The sequence below is a fragment of the Hylobates moloch genome, unplaced genomic scaffold, assembly GCF_009828535.3.
Source record: "Hylobates moloch isolate HMO894 unplaced genomic scaffold, HMol_V3 SCAFFOLD_8, whole genome shotgun sequence".
In the NCBI taxonomy this organism is placed as follows: domain Eukaryota; kingdom Metazoa; phylum Chordata; class Mammalia; order Primates; family Hylobatidae; genus Hylobates; species Hylobates moloch.
Window position 1 is genome coordinate 110,168,939 of NW_026652283.1, and position 22,640 is coordinate 110,191,578.

A 22,640-nucleotide genomic window follows, 5' to 3' on the forward strand; every position below is an offset into this window, starting at 1 on the left:
TCCCTACCAAAATCCCAACATCTTTTGTAGAAATAGAAAAACCCATCCAAAAATTCATATGGAATCTTGAGACCCCAAATAATCAAAACAATCCTGAAAAAGAAGAAAAAGCAGGAAGACATCACACATAGTCATTTCAAAACTTACTACAATGCTACAGTAATCAAAACAGTGTGGTACTGGCATATATACAGACTTACAGACCAATAGATTATAATAAAAAACCCAGAAATAAAAATGCATAGATGTGGTCAAATGATTTTTGACAAAGGTGCCAACACCATTCAATAGGGAAAGGGCAGTCATTTCAACAAATGGTGCTGGTAAAATTGGATAACCACATGTGAAAGAATGAAGTTGGACCCATATCTAACAGCGTATATAAAAATTAACTCAAAAGGGATCGAAGACTTAAATGTAAGACCTAAAACTGGAACACTTTTAGAAGAAAACAGAGGGCCAAGCCTTCACAACATCGGATTTGGCAGTGATTTCTTAGATATGACACCAAAGGCACCAGCAACACAAGAAAAAAAATAGGCAAATCAAATTTCATAAAAATTAAAGCATTTTATACATCAAAAGACATTCTCAACAGAGTAAAAAGGCAACTCATAAAACAGGCGAAAATATTTTTAAATTAGATATCTAATATTGATACCCAGAATATACTGTATAGAAAACTCTTACAATTCAACAAGAACCCAATCCAAAACTGGGCAAAGAGTTCAAGTAAACATTTGTCAAAGAAGATATACAAATGGCCAATAAGCAAATGAAAAGGTGCTTAACATTACTAGTCATTAGGGAAATGCAGATCAAAACCATAATGACATATGACCTCACACCCACTAGGATGGTTGCTATGAGAGAGAGAGAAAAAAGGAAAACAGGCACAGTGACTCATGCCTGTAATCTCAGTTCTTTGGGAGGCTGAGGAGGGAGGATTGCTTGAGGCCAGGAATTTGAGACCAGCCTGAGCAACATAGTGAGATCCTGTCTCTACAAAAATTAAAAAAATTAGCCAGTCATGGTACTGCATGCTTGTAGTTCCAGCTGCTCAGGAGGCTGAGGTGGGAAGATCGCTTGAGCCTAGGAGTTCAAGACTGCAGTGAGCTCTAATTGTGCCACTGTCCTCCAGCCTAGGCCACAGAGCAAGACCCTGTCTCTTAAAAGAGAAAAAAGGAAAAAGAAAAATAACAAGTGCTGGCAAGGATGTGGAGAAATTGAAATTCTTGTGCACTGTTGTTGGGAAGGTAAAATAGTATAGCATAGCCAATGTTGGTGGGAAGGTAAAAATAGTATGGCATAGCCACTGTTGGTGGGGAGGTAAAATAGTATAGCATAGCCACTATGGAAAACAGTATGGCCAGTTTCTATAAAGTTAAACCATAGAATTACCCTATAATCCTGAAATTCCACCTCTGGGTAAATACCCAAAAGAACTGAAAGCAGAGTCTCGAAGAGCTATTTGTACACCTGTGTTCTCAGCAGCACTATTCACAATACCCTGAAACATGGAAGCAACTCAAGAGTCCATCAACAGATAATGGGTAAGCAAACTGTGGTCCATCCATAGAATGGAGTATTATTCTGATTTGAAAAGGGAGGAAATTCTGACATGCACAACAACATGAAGAAATCTTGAGGACATGATACTAAATGAAATAAGCCCGTCACAGAAAGACAAATACTGTACAGTTCTACTTATATGAGGTATTTACAATAGTCAGGTTCATAGAGAAAGCACCATGATAGTTGCCAGGGGCTGGGGGTTGGTGGTGAATGGAGCATTATTATTATTAAATGGGTAGTTTCAGTTTTACAAGGTGAAATAACTTCTGCAGATGGATGGTGGTAATAGCTGTACAATTTTTTTTTTTAAGGCAGGGTCTGTCACTGTCTTCCAAGCCGGAGTGCATGGCGTGATCTTGGCTCACTGCAACCTCTGTCTCCTAGACTTAAGCGATCCTCCTGCCTTAGCCTCCCAGGCAGCTGGGACTACAGGCATGTACCACCACGCCTGGCAGATATTTTTTTTTTTTTTTTGGGGGGGGAGAGATGGGGTGTTGCTATGTTTTTTTTGTAGAGATGGAATTTGCCATGTTTAAGTTGCTGGTCTCAAACTCCTGGGCTCAAAGGATCCGCCTTCCTTGGCCTCCCAAAGTGCTGGGATTATAGGTGGGAGCCACCACACATGACCAGTTGTACAGTATTATGGATGTATTTAACACTGAACAGTACACTTAAAAATGGTTGTCCCAGCCATTTGGCAGGCTGAGGTGGGTGGATCACCTGAGGTCAGGAGTTCAAGACCAGCCTGGCCAACATGATGAAACCCCATCTTTACTAAAAATACACAAATTAGCAGGGCTTGGTGGCAAGCGCCTGTAATCCCAGCTACTCAGGAGGCTGAGGCAGGAGAATTGCTGGAACCTGGGAGACAGAGGTTGTAGTATGCCAAGATCGTGCCACTGCACTCCAGCCTGGGCAACAAGAGCGAGGATCCATCTCAAAACAACAACAACAAAAACAACAAAGAACTGTGAAGGTGGTAAACTGTATATAGTGCATACTTTCACATAATAGAGTCTCCATGCCTGTTATATGCAAAAATAAAATATGGGTGGATTGTGCATGATACAACAAGCAAAAACCATAAAGGAAAAATAGCTAAATTTAACCTCATTGAAATGAAAAACTTATCTCCCTTAAAATGTGTCAACAGACTTAAAAGACAAGTCACAAAGTAGGAGAATATATATGTAACCCATATAATTGACAAAGGATCAGTCTCCAGAATATGTAAAATCCTATAGGTCAATATAAAAAATCAATTCATTAGAAAAATGGTCAAAAGATCTCTATAATTACAGAAGGCCTACTCATCCAGCCAGTAATATATGAGCTCAGTCACTATAAATTAGTACAAATTAAAATAAGAAGATTCCACTGTGAGGAATGGAAAATGAGAATCTGGCAGTATCAAGAACTGGCAAGTACAGAGGGAAACAAATTCTCAAGTACAGCTGGTAGGAGTATATACTCGTATAATCAGTTTTGTGGGCATTTAGCAATATGTAGTGTAATTAAAGATGCACATATCCTACCTCCTAGGAATTCTGCTTCTAGATATATACTCTGAAGAAATGATCATATATGTTTACAGCGAGACATGTTCAAGGGTGTATACCACATCATTTTCTGTAAGAGCAAAAAAGTTATAGCAAATGTAGAAGAGATGAATAATGATATGTGTGTAACATATGTGTGTGTAGATATATATTTTTATATACATATATATATATATATATAAAATAAAACACTGCATGATAGGTAAAATGAATGAGCCTGTCTCTATGTATAAGCAAGGACAAATCCCAGGAACAATGTTGGGAGAAAACAATACATGTAACATGATCCCACTGAAATGTTAAACTCAATACTGTATATTTTTATTACTATATATATGTTTACAGCATATAAAATATGGATAGAAATCACAGCTTTAGAAGACCAGTGAAGGATACAAGGAAAGGAAATCAGATTAAAAAGAAAAGCAACAAAGGGGACCTTAACTCTATATGGCAGATTTTCTTTTTTGAGATTGAGTCTTACTCTGCTCCCAGGCTGCAGTACAGTGGCGCCATCTTGGCTCACTGCCAGCTCCGCCTCCTGCATTCAAGCAATTCTTCTGCCTCAGCCTCCCAAGTAGCTGGAACTACAGGTGCCTTCCACCACATCCAGATCATGTTTGTATTTTTAATAGAGACGGGGTTTTGCCATGTTAGCCAGGCTGGTCTCGAACTCCTGACCTCAAGTGATCTGCCTACCTCAGCCTCTCAAAAGCACTGGGATTACAGGTATGAGCCACCACGCCCGCCCTGGCAAGTTTTATTTCTTAAGAAAAACAGATATGAAGTAAATATGGCTGTTAATATTCATTATACCTGGAGAACAGATACAACATTTGTTGTATCACTGCTGTTGTATTTTTCTTGGTACTTTGTGTTTAAAATATTCCATAAGAAAAATCATTTTTTAATGAAGGGAAAAAATTAAAATTTGTATGATCTTTCATGCCTGTGGTTTTGAGGATTTCTGAGATGATTTTGCCTGATTACATTCTGAGAACTTAAATCTAGCTTCATTAAGGAGAAAACTAACTAATTGCTCATCTGAATGTTGTCTATAGCAAGCAGACCAGCATAGTCTCACCAAGAAAGTTGCCTCCATGGTTAATTTTATGGGTCAACTTGACTGGGCCATGGTCCCAGATACTTGGTCAAAAATTATTCTGGATGTCTCTGGGAAGGGTTTTTTGGATGAGATTTGTTTTATATTTTATTATTTTGAGACAGAGAAGCACTCTGTTGCCCAGGCCTAGAGTGCAATGGCACAATCTCAGCTCACTATAACCTGTGCCTCATGGGTTCAAGCAATTCTCCTGCCTCAGCCTCCCGAGTAGCTGGAATTACAGGTGTGCACCACCATGTCCAGCTAATTTTTGTATTTTTAGTAGAGATGGGGTTTTGCCCCATTGGTCAGGCTGGTCTCAAACTCCTGACCTCAAGTGATCCACCTGCCTTGGCCTCCCAAAGTGTTGTGATTATAGACATGAGCCACTGTGCCCGGCCTTGGATGAGATTTAAATGGGAGGACTTGGAGTAAAGCAGATTACCCTCCATAATGTGTGTGGGCTTCGTCCAGTCAGTTGAAGGCCTTACTACGTCAAAGGCTGACCTCCCCTGAGCAGGAAGGGATGCTGCCAGCAGGGGGCATTTGGATGGGAAAAGCCATTCCTTCCCGCATCTCCAGCCTTCCCTCCTACCCTGTCAGATTTGGGACTTACTAAGGGTCTGCAATCACGTGAGTCAATTCGTTAAGTCGTCAGCCAAACGAAGGTGTGCAGGAAGAGCAACTGCAAGATCCCTAAGGTAGGGACAAGTGTGGTGTGTCTGAGGGACGGAAGGGAGGCCTGGAGAGGTGACCGAGGCAGGGACAGTGGCTTGAGATGGGTCTGGAGCAATAGACGGGGCAGATCAAGTAGGCATTGTGGCTCACAGGGAGGAGTGTGGAACTTTTTCATTGTAAATCTTCAACTTACAATTGTTTAAATTTATGGGATACCAAGAGATGTTATGATATATGAGCCTAATGTGGAATAATTAAACTAACACATCTATCACCTGAAATACTTAGTTTTTTTCTGGGGAGAACATTAGAAATGTACTCTTTTGGCACTTTTGAAACATACAATACTCTATTAACTACATTTATCATGCTGTGAAACAGAACACTCTGTTTTCTTCTCTGCTTCCCTAACCCTCCCCATCCCCTATGTTCCTTCTCTGCATTGATAGCTCAGCCACCTTCCTCCCAGCCACAAAAGCCAGAAATCCACCAGTCTTCAATCCCTTTGTCCTCTCCTACCCACTCCCATCCTTACCTTGACCTTAATTGAGAGAAAAAGATGAAAGTATAAAACTTTGTGGAGTGAAAAATTAGGCAACCAAAATACCATCTTATGAAGGGTAATTCATGGTGGATGTGACAAAGAAAAGATGATAAACCTATAAAGGGCTACCATCCTAATATTTCACAACAGGCTTCCTGGTGATAAACAATTCTATTTCAAAGAGATAAGATGTGATGCATATTCTCTTTACATGAAAATGTGAAACTGTATCTTCTTGAAACTGAAAATAAAGATGTATACTGACTATATGGCTATGTAATGGTTATTAATTATATAGTTTTATTTTGCTTATGAGTCTGAAAAATGTGTGTATAAGTGAAAATACATCGATAATAATCACACCTGAATAAATTATTTTACGTAAAACTCAAGAGTCATATTTTTTAACCAAACCTCCAACTCGATTTTTTAGTCTCTGTCTTCCTAGCTTTCAGCCTTTCAAACAGAACTGCCTGTTAAAGTACCAGGGCTTTTAATAACAACCATCATTTTCCATTTCTTACTCCTTGCTGTTAAAAAAACTACCATTCTTATAATCAGAGATGACGGCATCTTCTGTCCAAAGACACAGAAACTACAAAATGGCTGATTTCCTCGGTGCTTATTTTAAAAAGGAAAGCAAGGCGTTATTAGACAGCTGAGACAGCCACGGCTAATGCATCATTGGCCCATGTTCTTTCAGTTCATCTTTGACACCATCATCTCTCTCTCAATGTCTTAAAGCAGAAAGGAAGGAGGCTTGCAACCTCATCCTGGGAAGGAGAGGGGACTCCTCTTGGATGGACACTTAACAAAGTCTGAATCGCCAAAGAACACATACTTCCAAGAGAAGCCAGACAGTTCTGTGACATTCTGACCACACAAGAAGCGTTTTAGGAGAAAGCCTGTCACAAATAGCTATTCCTTTTAGAAGAGTTTCCCATGATATGTGTTTGGGAGTTTCCTTTTTGTGGGCATATTTGTGTGTGAGATGATACTACTTCAAAGAAGGTGCCTTAAACATAATGCAAACCAAGACATCCTTAGGACAAACATACTCTGGGAGGGGATTGTATTTTTGTTTTAAAGCACCTTTTGTTGTCCATATAGCCGATTAGTCCAATTCAACCACGGACTTTATGGAAGTCAACTAAGGCAAGAAACCACTCACTTTTCTTGAGATCCAAGAAACAGAGGGGCCTGTGAAGTATCTGCAAGGTGGAAGAGGAGCTTGAATCAAGTTTCTTGGGTCAAATACAGAAAATGTTTACTAGCTGTTATCTGCCCAGGATCCAACCACCTATGTTACACACTCAACTACATACTGGAAACAAGGAATCAAAACTACAGAAGTTTTCACTTTCAAGACCACAAAGTTCAACTCCTTCATTTTTTTTTTTTTTTTTTCTTTGAGACGGAGTCTCGCTCTGTTGCCCAGGCTGGAGTGCAGTGGCGCGATCTCGGCTCACTGCAAGCTCCGCCTCCCGGGTTCACGCCATTCTCCTGCCTCAGCCTCTCCGAGTAGCTGGGACTACAGGCGCCCGCCACCACGCCCGGCTAATTTTTTGTATTTTTAGTAGAGACGGGGTTTCACCGTGGTCTCGATCTCCTGACCTCGTGATCCGCCCACCTCGGCCTCCCAAAGTGCTGGGATTACAAGCGTGAGCCACCGTGCCCGCCCTCAACTCCTTCATTTAACAGATGGGGAAAATGAGGCTTAAACTGATTTCCTACAGAAAAAAATAATGATTTGTTCAAGGTTGCTCAGCCAGTGTCCTGTCCAGCACATTCCCACACCCATAACTGTGTCTCCCTCGGTGAAAGGAAGACGTGGACATTTGATGGAAGTCACAATCAAGCACCCTAGTGGTAAGTCACCAGGAATACCTCTTTTCCCTCCCATCTGATGCATTTTATTTGTGGTGAGAAATCTGCCCCACAGTGCATACAGCGCCCATGAATGCTGACTGCTTTCTAAACAGTCATGAGAATGCAGCTTACTGAGGCGTCTTTGAAAAACTGCTTTGTGAAAATAACCTGAAAGACTCTTTTTGGGCAGCACCAATAAATGGAAGCTTTTATTCTGTCTTCCTCGTAGATTAGCACAGCTTCATCCACCCTAAGACGAAACACCATTGAGGAAATCTCTTCACTCACCATGGAACCAGGGGGCTATGGTGTCTGAGGTTTTCTGGTAGCCCGCTCGAAGTGGTAGCTGCTCCTCTTTAAACCACCGGATGATGTCCTCTTGGGCAGAGCTGGACACTGTCCTCGCCACTCCCTGATTTCTGTTATTTATAAAAGTTTTTCAAGTTAGATTTAACTAATTTGAAAATAATGCCCTCAAAAGTCATATATATGTGTGTGTATATATACACACACACATATACATGCATATATATACATGCATGTCTGTAGATACCAGAGGTGCTTTATACATGCAAATATATATACATATATATATACACACATGTGTGTGTATGTGCGTGTGTGTGTGGGGAGAGGGAGAGAGAATGGGAGGGAGAATTATATACATTTCAAGATCTAATTCAATGACCTCAGCTAACAAGAAGCTGGACCCCTGACACACTACCATTATACACCTCCTCAAGGGCAGAAGAGGAAGGAATATAAATCTGTCACTTGTCCTTCCAGTCTTAAAGGGCTAGTTATGGAAATGAGCCACTGCTGTGTTAACACATAGATTTAAATTCATTTGTATAGGAATTATAAGCTCCATTAACTTCCAATTAACATCTGAGAAAATAAGCATTAAAAGGCAAAATACACTTTTACCCCAGCACATTTTCCTGGAAAGCATGTATTTACAAACAAAAGAAATCAAATGCAATAAGATAGATTTCTTTCCTAATGTTTCCATTATTTGATTTTCTCTTCTCTTTCCACTAACTTCCCTGAGTTGCTTTATCCTCTTCCACACTTTGATGACATTTAGTTCTGCTAAACAAAAACAAAGAAATACAAAGTAAAAGGAAGAAGAGTATCTGAAGTTTGGTAAGACAAAGATACAGGCAGCAGAATCATTTTGAAATAGATTCAATAGCAGAACTTAAGTTCTAGGATGTAAGTCAATTTCTACTACAAAGAGTAACCTGGCAATGTAATAAACACACTTCTAAGTCCTATTCAACAGCCTACTAATTTTGAGCAGAATTCAATTTAAACACAACAACAACACCATTGCAGTCAGTGAACTATCCTGTCTGTAGAGGCACCTGCTGGGAGACAAGCATCTATCTGAGCCAATGAGATGGGCTCTCCAGCCACTCTCCAAAAACAGATACTGAGGCGGTCCAATATCAGCTCCATCCCGTCCCACCACTGAAGCCAAGCAACTATCCATTCCCTGCAGGGATCCACTAGGAGACACACTTGTCTGGGTCATTAAAACAGTCTTCTGTACTGGAGTCCCTGACCAGCTTTCCCATACAGCCCCTGTACCCTCCTTGAGTTCTTCCTCAGGTCCATCAAAGACAGAGAGCTGTGTGAGTCACAAAGCCCGTGGAAGACTTGCAGCAAGCCTGGACTTGGAGCGCCCTCTAGTGCTGAGATGGCTGCAGTGGTCACAGGCTCACTAAACAATTTAAGAATTCTAAGTTGGCTTAGAATTTCTGGAAGGGCCTTTGAAAGACAGGCACAAATAAAGCCAGGCTGTGGAGAGTGGAATAAAAGCCTAATCCTTACATGTGCAGATATTGTCACACATACACAAGCATCAAGAAGATTCAAGACAATATGACCTCACCAAGTGTACAAAATAAGATACCAGAGGTCGAGCCTGAAGTCATAGAGGTGTGTGATCTCTGAAACAATTCAAAATAGCTGTTTTAAGGAAGCTCAACAAACTTCAAGAAAGAACAGAGTCAATTCAAAAATTTATCAGGGAAATTTAGCAGAAAGACTGAAGTAATTTTAAAAAATCCTGGAGCTGAAAAATGCAATGAATAAAATGAAAAATGAAATAGAGGGTTTCAACAGCACACTTGATCAAATGGAAGAAAGCATTAGTGAGCCAGAAGACAGGCTATTTGAAAATACACAGAGAATAAAAAAGACAATAATGACATGAAGAAAGCTTATGGGGTCTGTGGGACATCATCAAAAAAGTAAATACTGGAGTTATTAAAGAGAGAATTCAGGAAGACAAAGGGGTTAAAAGCTTATGCAAAGAAATAATAACAGAAAACTTTCCAAACCTGGAAAAAAAATTAATAGCCATGCATAGGAAGGTCAAGGGTCACCAGTCAGATTCAACCTACATGGGAATAACCCAAGATATACTATAATCAAACCCTCAGAGTGCAAAGACAAATAGAGGATCCTAAAAGCAGCTAAAGAAAAGAAGCAAGTAACATGTAAGACAGATCCAATACATCCGGCAGCAGACTTCTCAGAAGAAACCTTACAGGCCAGAAAGAAGTGAGATTATACATGCTGAGTACTGAAGGAAAAAAAATGCAAACAAGAATACTGCACACAGCAAAGTATTTCTTCAGAAAAGGAGAGATAAAGATTTTTCCACACAAACAAAAGCTGAGGGAATTTACCACTACCAGACTTGTCCTTAAGAAATGCTAAAAAATAGTTCTTCAAACATAAACAGGATGCTAACATGATTTTTGTTATAATACTATCATCATGATGTGTAAACCACTTATATCTTTGATATGAAGACTAAAAAATGAACTATCAAAAATAACTTCAATAATTTAAGATAGGTAATATGAAAATGTAAATCATCACTCAAAAATACAAAATGCAAGGAGAGAATGGTGGTAAAGTGTACAGTTTTTTTGTTTCTTTCCTTCACAAAGTTTATAAGTCTCTAAAATAACTTGTTATAACTATAGGATATTTTTGTAAGTCTCATGGTAACCACAAAGAAAAATGTGTAACAGATACACCAAAAATAAAAAGGAACCAAAATCTACTACTAGAGAAAAGTGCCTAACCACAAAGACTATAAGAGAAGAAAGGATCTACAGAATAACTAGAAAATAAGAAAGAAAATAGCAATAGTAAGCCCTTACATATCAATAATTAACTTGAATATCAATGGATAAATTCTCCAATTAAAAGGCTTAGAGTGGCTAGACAAAAATAAAACAAGATCAAATTATATGTTGCCTGCAAGGGGCTAACTTCACCTTTAAGGACATGCATAGTCTGGAAAGGAAAGAATGGGGAAAAAAATATTGTATGCAAATGGAAACCAAAAGACAACAGGAGTAGCTATATTTATATCGTATAAAATAGACCTGAAGCTGAAAACTGTAAGAAGAGACGAAGAAGTCCAGTATACAATGATAAAGAGTTCAATACAGCAAGAATAGTTATAAATATATACATACTCAATTAACATGAAAGCACCTAAATTTAGAAAGCAAATATTAATAGACCTAAATAGAAAGACTGCAATACAACAATAGTACAGGACTTCAACACCCCACTTTCAACAATGAACAGATCATACCAACAGAAAATCAACAATTAAACCACACTCTAGAATGTACCTAACAGACAATTTTAGACTATTCTCATCAACCAGACGCAGAATACATAGTATCTCAACAGCAAATAGAATACTCTCTAGGAATATGTTAGGCCACAAAACAATTCTTAAATTGTTTCAAGTTAAAACTTATCAAGAAATCAGTAATAGGAGGAAAACTAGAAACAAATATGTGGAAATTAAACATGCTCCTGAACAACCAATTGGTCAATAAATAAATTTCAGAAACCAAAAATGTTCTTGAGATGAATGAAAATGGAAACAACATACCAAATCCTATGGGATACAGCAAAAGCAGTTCTAAGAGTGATGTTTATTCCAATAAACACACATATCAAAATAGTAGAAAGATCTCAAGTAATTTTCTTGTTGTACCACAAGAACTAGAAAAACAAGAACAAACTTGATGCAACATTAGTTGAAGGAAATATAATAAAGACCAGAGGATAAATAGATAAAATACAGACTAAAGAACCGTGCAAAATATGAATGAAATGAAGAGTGGCTTTAATAAACAAAACTGACATATGTTTAGCTACACAAAGAAAAAGAGATGACTCAAATAAAATCAGGAGATGAAAAAGGAGACATCACAACTGATACCATAGAAATAAAAAGATCACTAGAGACTATTATGAACAACTATATGTCAATAAAATGGAAAACTTGGAAGTAAATCAAAAACTTCCTGGACACATACAACCTACCAAAATTCACTCATGAAGAAACAGAAAACTTAACAGACCAATAGTAACAAATGAAATTAAATCATTAATAAAGTGTCCTATCAAAAAAAGCCCAGGACTTGATGGATTCACTACCAAATCCTATCAATCGTTTAAAGAAATACTAATAGCAATGCTTCTCAAACTATTCCAAAAAACTGAAGTTGGAGGAATTCTTCCTAACTCATTCTGTGAAGTGAGCATTACCTTGATATCAAAACCAGACAAAGACACAACAAAAAAAGAAATCTAGAGGCCAATATTCCTGATGATGATGAACATAGGTACAAACATCCACAACAAAATACTAGCAAACCAAATCCAACAGCACGTCAAAAACATCCTTCACCATGGTCAAAGGAAATTCATCTCAGGGATGCAAGGATGGTTCAACATAAACGAATCAGTGAACATGACACATCACATTAACAGAATAAACTACAAAGACCACAAGATCATCTCAACAGACACAGGTAAAGCATTTACTAAAATTCAATATCCCTTCATGATAAAACCTTTAAACACATTAGGCATAGAAGGAATGTACCTCAACCCCATACAGGTCATATATGACAAAATCACAGTTTACATGTTGACAGAGGAGAAATGGAAAGTTTTTCCTTTAAAACTTGGAACAAAACAAGAATGTCCACTTTCATCACTTTTATTCAACATAGTACTGAAAGTCCTAGTCACAGGAATGAGTCAAGAGAAAGCAATGAAGCACATCCAAATTGGAAAAGAGGATCTCAAATTTTCTGTTTGCAGATGACCTGATCTTACATACAGAAAACCCTAAATGCTCCACTAAAAAACTCTTAGTCCTGATAAAATTCAGGGAAATTGTAGTATATAAAATAAACTTAATAAAAATCAGTAGCATCTCTTTACATCAACAATGTACTAGCAAAAAAAAAAGCAATTTACAATAGCAAAATAAAATAACTAGGAATAAATTTAACCAAAGAGGTGCAATGTCTTTACAAGAAAAACTATAAAACACTAATGAAAGGAAACAAAAAAATAGACATCCCATATCCATGGATTAGAAAAATTAATAGTCAAAATGGCTGTACTACCCAAAAAGATCTGATTCTATGTAATTCCTATCAAAATACCAATGATATTTTTCACAGAAATAGAAAAAAACTTTAAAAATTTCTATGCAACCAGAATAGACTACTATGAATTGCCAGAGCAATTTGTAGCATAAGGAACAAAGCTGGGAGGCATCACACTAAATGACTTTAAAACATACTACAAATCTGTAGTAATCAAAACAGCATGGTACTGGCATAAAAACACACACATAAACAATGAAACAGAATAAAGAACTCAGAAATAAATCCACACATTACAGTCAACTGATTTTCAACAAAAGCACCAAGAACACCTACTGGAGAAAGTATAGTCTCTTCAATAAATGGTACTGAGAAAACTAGATAGTGACATGTATAAGAATGAAACTACCTACTCTCGCTATGTGCAAAAATCGACTCAAAATGGATTAAAGACTTGAATATATGAGACCATGAAGCTACCAGAAGAAAATATTGGGGAAACACTTCAGGACATCAGTCTGAGCAAGGATTTGTATTTTTAATTTGTTCATAGAGATGAGTGTCTCCCAATGTTGCTCAGGCCTGTCTCGAACTCCTGGCCTCAAGCAATCCTCCCACCCCGGCCTCCCAAAGTGCTGGGATTATAGGTATGAGCCACCACGCCTAGCCCCAGATTTTTTAAAAGTAACACCTCAAAAGCACAGGCAACCAAAGAAAAATAGCCAAATGGGATTATATCAAGCTAAAAAAAGATTCTGCTGCAGCAAAGGAAACAATCAACAGAGTAAAGAGACAAGTTACAGAAAGGGTGAAAATATTCATAAACTATGTATCTGACAAAGCATCAATATAGGAACTCAAACTCAACAGCAAAAAAAAACAAATAATCCAAATAAGAAAAAAACCTCAACAGGCATTTCTCGAAAGACGACATATGAATGACCAACAGGTGTATGAAAAAAATGCTCAACACCACTAATCAGGGAAATGCACATCAAAACCACAAGATCACCTTGCCCAGTTTTGTATTTTTGATTATCAAAAAGACAAACAAAAAACAAATGCTGGTGAGAATCCAGAGAAAGGAGATCTCTCATAGCCTGCTGGTAGGAATATAAATTAGTATACCATTATAGAAAACCGTATGAAGTTTCTCAAAAAAATGAAAAGTAGAACAAAAGCTCCAACAATCCCACTACTGGGTCTATGTTAAAAGGAAATGAAATCAGTATGTGAAAGAGACATTTGCACTCCCATGTTTATTGCAGCACTATTCACAATAGCCAAGATATGGTATCAACCTAGGTGTCCAACAATGAAAGAATCAAGAAAATGTGGTGTATATACACAATGGAATATGATTCAGACCTAAAAAGTGTAATATGCTGTCATTTGCAATAAAAAAAAATGCTGGTGAGAATCTGGAGAAAGGAGAACTCTCATTGCCTGATGGTAGGAATATAAATTAGCATACCACTATAAACAACGGTATGAAGTTTCTCAAAAAAATTAAAGAGAACAAAAGATCCATAAAAAGAATAATATCCTGTCATTTGCAACAAAATGGATGAAGATAGAGGACATTATGTTAAGTGAAATAAGCTAAACACAGAAGGACAAACACTGCATGACCTCACTCTTATGTGGAATCAAAAAGGTTGATCTTTTTTGTTGTTGAGATAGAGTCTCACTCTGTCATCCAGGCTGGAGTGCAGTGGCGTGATCTCGGCTCATGACAGCCTTTGCCTCCTGGGTTCAAGTGATTCTCCTGCCTCAGCCTCCAGTGTAGCTGGGATTATAGGTGCACGCCACACCAGGCTAATTTTTGTATTTTTAGTAAATACGGAGTTTCACCATGTTGGTCAGGCTGGTCTCAAACTCCTGACCTCATGATCCACCCACCTCGGCCTCCCAAAGTGCTGGGATTGCAGGCATAAGCCACCACACCCAGCCAGGTTGATGTTACAGAAGAATGGAACAGTGGTTAGCAGAGGCTGGGGAGAGTAGGGGGATGGTAAATGGGGAAAGGTTGGTCAACTGGCGCAAAGTTACAGTGAGACAGCAGAAATAAGTTCTGCTGCTCTACCGCACGGCAGGGTAACCACAGTCAACAGTAATGTACTACATACTTCAAAACAGCCAAAAGATTGGATTTTGAATGTTCTCACCACAAAGAAATGACAAGTGTTTGAGGTGATTCATGTGAGTTATCCTGATTTGATCATTACACAATGTATATATGTATCAAAACATCACACTGCATCCCATAAACACATACAATTATTGTGTGTCAATTAAAAACAAAATACAATTTATGAAACACAACCACCACAATCAAGTTTGGATGAACTACTAGAATTTATTGTAATTAACCAACTTATGGTTCTTTACGCTTTTTATAACATGCTTCTGAGTTACGTGTGACATACTGTCAGATATACATATATACATGTACATATGCATATATGTGTATGTATTATCCCTAATGACTTTCAGAGCCTTTTGGAGAAAATATCCTATAATATTTGACTTCCCTGGGAGGCAGACACTGCACACATACGAAGTTATATTATACATTCTCTTACTAGCTTCCAAATTAGGCTCTTTTTTGGGAAGTTCTTTGAGATCGAGCAAAACTCCACAGACGCTTTATTAGCCGATCTCTGTCTTTTCCTGGGGTGGCTCCAAGGCGACCTCTGCCATCCCTGTGTCAAGTCCCAGCCCTAAAACCATCCAGTCTGACTCACAAAAAGCACTTCATGCAGCATCTTCAGTTGGAAAAAAATGAGCTAACTGAGCACAGCTAAAAATAGGAATTGCCCTTTTTTAAAGACCACCTTCATTGCTGTCAATCAAATATACTGTTCTTCAAAATGCTCTGGGACAGGGACGTCTACAAGTCATTTCCATGCTACCCTTGGAAGAGACGGAGAACAGGAGTTAGCTGCGAAAACATCCCTGCCGAGGCTCTGTCGCCAACATGCACACAGACAAGCTCCAGCGCTCCGAGGGCCGTGTGCACCTTTATCAGCTGTTCACACAATTAAGGAGACTCCTGTTTCCTGACTACATTTCTTGCTTTGTTGTCGGTAAGAAAAGAATGATTACCCAAACCATCACTTTGGAGATCATGGTCTTTACTGTAATTATTTCCACTTACTCCACTGAGTTCCATGTTGGTCCCCACTTCCCGAAATGGAGCTTTCCAGTAGGGTAAGTAGAAATAATTACAGCAAAGAAAAACATCCGCCTTTGTGTTTCCCCTGAGGTCATCATTCCTGTTTAAAGAAAACCTTGAAGATAACTACAACTCCAAACAGGAGGAGAGTCTTATTTTTCCTTTCTCCATAATCTTAGAGAAGTATTTCAAGTTATTTTTAGTTTTTATTTCAGAAGGCAAGGCTTTCGACAATTCTGTTTCTTTCAATCAATATTTGATTTTAATACTTCTTTCTAAATACTAGGATGTTAAAAATAAGATCAATAACCAGAAATAAAATTTATAATCAGCAAGCATAAGGGATGGGGGTTTCTTTAATAGCATCATTGCACTTTTCTGCAGAGTTTTTCCAGAACAAATGGTTCTTCCTAATTCTTCCACAGCCTAGCAGGCAATGGTATCTCCACCACCAAATAGACAATTCATTTAAAAAAGGAGACTTTCCAGATTCTTAAAAGATGAACTCGGCTATGTATCCCTGAATGAGAATTACCATCAAAACTTTAATCCTTGGCAGTGAAAATGTAATCCTACTGATCACACTAAAGTCAGCAAACCTTTGGGTTCCTACTTTGATAATCTTTGACTAAGGGTGATCTTGGGCATCAGTGAAACCCTACTTGTTTCCTCTTCTCCCCTCACTGGCTCACCAGCTGCCTCTGGGGTGGGGAGGGAAAGGGGAGAGTGGGGTAGGGACATGGGAAGTTCTCTCACTCCATGCACAGCTTTACTATTTCACTGGGTATACTAAGTATAACAGCTATGGACATTTGACAGCTAAGAAGGGGAGGACTGCCTGACCAGATCACCCAGGAAGAAGGCTTAGACGTGAGCCTGAGCTACTTACACAGGCTGCCAGTTGGCCCTCCACACCCCATGGCAACTCACACAATTCCCCTTTAATTTCAACGCTTATTCAAAGCCCATTGCAATGTTTATGCATAAACCCATCTGTGTGGCTTCTTACCTAAGAGGTTTTTGAGGATATGCCCCTGGGTTTAGGAACTGAGGCTTGGGTGGAAGGGGAGGTCTTTTTGGTTTCTGCGGAACACGCAAGGGGCTTTGCAGCCTCTCACCGCCTCTTCCTTTCTGGGCCGCGAGGGATAACCTCTTGTAGTCTTCTCGTGCTTGTTTAGCCAAGGAGCGTCTCTTCTCATCAGCTGCTTTGGATTTTCGCACTAGAAAAACAACGGGTTGGGAGAAAACCCTTATTAGCCCACAAAGCAGGAGAGAAGCCTCAGCATTGCACGACCGGCAGCAGCGCAGGTTCTCAGCAGTTTGTTATCTGCTTATAATAAGGAACAATCATTATCAACACCTATGATCCAGGCCATTAGGGCTTGCCCAGCATTTGCTGCAGGCTTCCTCTCTTCATACAGGACTGGGGGTTTTCTCAGAGGGAGAGAAAAGGAAGAGGAGGAAGAAGGGATGAGAGAGAAGTATAGAAAGTGTGCAAGAATTTCCTGCAGTTGGCAAGACCAAGTGAGGGTCCCCCGCCTGAGCATGGGTTCAAGCTGGCAGGGGTGCTGAGTAATAAGAGACACTTGTCACGTCCTGCATAGACTCAGGTTCTGATGCAGTGGGCCTGACTCACTAGCAAAGATAGGACTACTCAGTGGCACGGGGGTGTGCATAGGGTGAAGGAACAGAAAGCAGGACAAAATGAGAATCAGCCCGACAGACAAAAAATTAACGGGAGGCTTAACCACAGGCAATTGTAGAACACATTAGTACACGAACAAGTACCCCAAGGCTGCCTTTTAGTATTACAGTCACTAGTCACTTAATGAGAGGAATACATCCTGAGAAATGCATCATGAGGCAACTGTAACACAACAGTATTTGTGTATCTAAATACCCCCAACATAAGGCAGGGCACAGTGGCTCATACCTGTAATCCCCGCACTTTGGGAGGCCAAGGTCGGTGGGTCACCTGAGGTCAGGAGTTTGAGACTAGCCTGGCCAACATGGTGAAACCCCAACTCTACTACAAATGCAAAAAATTAGCTGGGTGTGGTGGCAGGCCCCTGTAATCCTAGCTACTGGGGAGGCTGAGGTGGGAGAATCCCTTGAAACCAGGAGGCGGAGGTTGCAGTGAGCTGAGATCACACCATTGCACTCCAGCCTGGGTGACAAGAGCGAAACTCCATCTCAAAAATAAAAAATAAAAATAATAAATATCCCCAACATAGCAAAGGTATAGTAAAAATACGGTATAGAGGACAAAAAAAAAAAATGTGCCTCTACATAAGGCACTGACCATGAATGGAGCTTGCAGGATTGGAAGTTGCTCTGGGATGAGTCAGTGCGTGAGTGCTCAGTGACTGTTAAGATCTAGGACATTACTACACACTGATGTTGACTTTATAAACACTTTACACTCAGGCGCTACACTACATTTATAAAATTTATTTTAAAAATGTATGCAACCCATTATTTGGGGTTTTTTATTATTATTTTTTGGTTTTGTGTATGTGTGTGTATGTCTGTGTGTGTTTTTTTGTGTGTTTTTTTGTTGAGACTGAGTCTTGCTACATTGCCCAGGCTGAAGTGCAGTGGTACGATCTCAGCTCACTGCAACCTCTGCCTCCCTGGTTCAAGCAATTCTCCTGCCTCAGCCTCCTGAGTAGCTGGGACTACAGGTGTACACCACCACAACCAGCTAATTTTTGTATTTTTAGTAGAGATGGAGTTTCACCATGTTGGCCAGGCTGGTCTTGAACTCATGACCTGAAGTGATCCACCCACCTTGGCCTCCCAAAAGCCTGGGATTACAGGAGTGAGCCACAGTGCCTGGCCTAAAGAATATATGCGACCCATCATTGACCAAAACATCATTATACAGCACATGACTACTTTGTAAAAGAGAATTTTTTGTTGTAGCAATGAGACTCTAATGCAGAATGTAAAAATGATTTTTACTGAGTATATTTACACTTCAGGCATTATTGGTCAAATCCTGTTATAACTGACTTCAAAGAGATACCCAAAATATTCCCTTATACTAGGATTTCACTGCGTAGTACAAAGAGGCCACTGGATCTTGCAAATATTTTCATTTCCCAGTAGTTGTCATTTAAATGGCATTGGTTGTAATGGGACTGCAGATCAATGTACGATCTCAACATCCTGCAAATATAGCCATACCTGCTGTCTTCCTCAAGCTACCTCAGGATGATCTAGCAGTTCAGATTTCTCTGAGTCAGATGGAAACACTAATTCTTTCTCAAACCTAATTCTTCTAGCATTCTGGAGCATCCTCTCCTCTGCCTTCAGTTGCATGGGCTTGTTCTTCTCCTGTGAGTTTTCTCACCCGCTCTGCTAACTCGAATAGGAGTCAGGGCTGGGTCACAGGCACGAGCGGGATGCTAACACATCCAGCCTGGTATTCCTGTGTGCTTCTGATTACAAAGTTAAAATGTATTCACTATCAAAAACTTAGGGGGAAAAAATCCAAAACACAGTATTAAATTACAAGAAAAACATTCAAATAAATAATCTTGAATCTCACCTTTCCAAGAAAACTAATGTTTACATGTTATTATAACCTTCCAGTTCTTTTCCTTCAGATACTTAGACATTTCTAAATAGCGAAGCCTTCCATTCTATTTCATGGTGTTTTTTCTTCCCCAAGCTAATGAGATGTAAACAGTCTAAGATCATTAAACACTCTTCCAAAACCTATTTTCCATAGCTATATATCATGCTATTTGATAAATTACATCATAATTTTGGTGATACAGAAATGAATGGAGAACTAGTCTGCTGTTCAAAAGTAGCTCGTAAGCATTTGAATAATAAGTTAGTAATAACATTTGAGTGGTAACTTACTGTGAACATATCTCTCAACAACCCACATTAAGCGCTTTCTAGATTGATCACATTATTAAGTGAGAGAGTCAGCTGAGAGCCTGGAAGGTGCTACGGAGACCTCTGGTACTCACGAGATGCCTGCCATTCCGAGTCTTCTTTCCAGCTCTTACAAATCTGCTTCGTTCTCTCTTCGTCTATTTGATTTATTTCTTCATCTTGTTTTTTCTTCATGGATTCTTTCTTCTGTTTAAAAACAAAACAAAACAAAACCAAAAAACAAAACAAAAATGAACCTTGGTGAGCAAATCCAGTTTCCTGAAGGACGGGGGTACCCAGCACAGCTGATTTCTATCTAACTCTCTGGCCCACTAGGGAGGATCAAGGGTGGACTTCGGAGTCAGTAAGACCTGAAGCTGGATTGACCACTGCTAGCTAGTGTGTGACTCCAGGAGCGACAACTGAACCTCTCTTGGGCTGTTTCCCCATAAGAAAGATGAGAAAAAAATATTTCTTAGGGTTATATTGAGGATTAGATAATGTAAGAAGTCCCTGGCACAGGGTATAACATATAGCAAGAAAAAATATTCCTTTTCCTCAGACACAGTACTTAGCTGCTTCAGACTGACTCCCTGAAGAAGGATGTAAACACACTATTACATAGAACCAGCGTCAACCTATTTTACAGTAGCTGACAGACTCCACAGAAGAAATGCACATTCCCACAGCAATCTCAGTTGAATCTCTCCCCTCGAATCATGTGTCCCAAAATGTGGTACTTACTACATGATTTTAGGTGGTTCAAAAGAAACATGTATCATTATTTTTTTTAAAGACAGAACCTCACTCCATCACCGAGGCTGGAGTACAGTGGTACAATCTCGGCTCACTGTAACCTCCGCCTCCCAGGTTCAAGCGATTCTCCTGCCTTAGCCTCCCGAGTAGCCAGGATTAACAGGCGCAAGCCACCATGTCTGGCTAATGTTTTGTATTTTTAGTAGAGACGGGATTTCGCCATGTTGCCCAGGCTGGTTTTGAACTCCCGAGCTCAGGCAATCCACCTGCCTCAGCCTCCCAAAATGCTGGGATTACAGGCATGAGCCACCACACCCTGCCAGAATATGCACTTTTTTTGTTTCAAAAAAAAAAAAAAAAAAAACCAGAAAAATATTTTTCAAAAGCATCTTTTGAGAAGGGAGAAATATTTTTTAAATGTGAATATTGCTTTAAAAGCAGAATTAGGTTTTTTTAAAAACTTGCAGTAAAATTCCACATAACAAAATTTACCACCTTAACCATTTTTAAGTGTACTGGTTTCTGGCATTAAGAGCATTCAAGGGAAATCATTTTAAATGAAAGAAAAATGAACAAACCAAATCACTTAGACCTGAAAGGTACTTTGTTTATTTGGACACAACCTTCTGAGTGCTCACAAGACGACTGAATTTACAGTTTGGTGGACTAATAAAAGCCTTGGTTAGCTAAGTAATAAAACAAACTGAAACGGCCAGGAAGGGCTGCCTGTGCCCACCTCTCTATCACAACTCACAGGCTTTTTTCTTTTGTGCTTTCCCATAGAAATATAAAGACTTCCTTGCTCTTATGTCACCACAGCATAATATATAAACGTTAATGTTGTGAAACTTGTTTCTGATCACTGTGGGCAGTCATAAATCACAGTTCAAGTAATGATCATTCATAAATTGTGCTTCACTGCAGATGCAACTAAACTTCTGTTCATTTACTGTTTTCATATTTTTTCCTTACATTGTTTTCCTGCCTAGAGCTAAGCTCCTTTTGTTTGCCAACATTTGAAAATCCAAAGGACAGCTTTGATGTTTGAAAGGACTGTTAAAATTTGCCATCCTTTGATTGAAGCTGTTTGCAAGCCCAAGATAGATAAATGTGCTGCTAGCAATTTCTAAGCTTAAGCAGAAAAAGCTTCAAAGTGGAGCTTTGTTCATCCTTCCACATGCATATGTGTTTATTTTTAAATGATCAGGAAACATATAGTGAAAACATCAAGCTAAGATCATCACGGATATTTTTGCTGAGGATAAGCAAGAAATTTGGAACATGATTCTACCTAAGAAAAAATATTAATAATAACAGATGTAGTACTTGGTTGATGTTACTCAAATATCTAACAGAGCTGTATTTAATAAATCTACTCCTTTAATCTGCATATAATTATGTACAGGCACAGTGGAAAAGAAGAAAAATTAACAAGTTTCACAGAGTAAGAGCAGATGAGATCTGCTATTACCCACCTATATACAGCCCTGACCACCGTATTTATTTAAAAAAGCTAGAAAACGTAAGGAACTTCTCCTGAGTCTCTCAAAGAATTTTACTTTTATCAAAATCTGTAATGGTTTACTTTCTTTATTCAGAAGAGCATCATTTCCTTTTCAGCAGTGTTTTGCTGGAGGCATGTTGGTCCAGGACTCAGGACTGTGAGCCAGGCATGGGGAAATCCAGGTGATGGCTTGGAGTGGAGGGGCAGAGGGGCCAAGTCCGGATGCTAATCCAGATGCCCAGGGTGGAAGGTGTGGAGACCCAGATGTGTGGTGTGAGCTGTGAAAATGTGCTTAGCTAACAGGACCAGAAAACAAGGCCACGCCCATATAGAAAGCCGCTGGGCCCATAAAGAAAGCCTCTTGTCCAGCCTGTTGATGGAAGCACTTAGAGTGCCTCCCCAATTCCTTCATCAGAGCCTCACAACTGCCCCCAAAGTAGGATGCCTGTTTTATCACGTTTGTTCTACAGAGAAGCTTAGCAAGCTGGCTCATTCATTCTCTCAAATGATCAGCCCTTTCCTGACCATGCCAAG

The 22,640-nt window shown here is 39.3% G+C and overlaps 1 protein-coding gene across 1 annotated transcript in view; it reads right to left on the reverse strand.

Moving 5' to 3' along the window:
- The window catches only part of SH2D4A (SH2 domain containing 4A), a 75,248-nt gene that overhangs the window by 13,383 nt on the left and 39,225 nt on the right, over positions 1-22,640 (reverse strand). The window contains exons 5-7 of the mRNA XM_032162338.2: positions 19,942-20,053; positions 16,965-17,175; positions 7,616-7,746 (exon numbers count right to left, since the gene is read on the reverse strand). Coding sequence (XP_032018229.1) covers positions 7,616-7,746; positions 16,965-17,175; positions 19,942-20,053 — 454 coding nt within the window. The remainder of the gene's footprint in view (positions 1-7,615; positions 7,747-16,964; positions 17,176-19,941; positions 20,054-22,640) is intronic.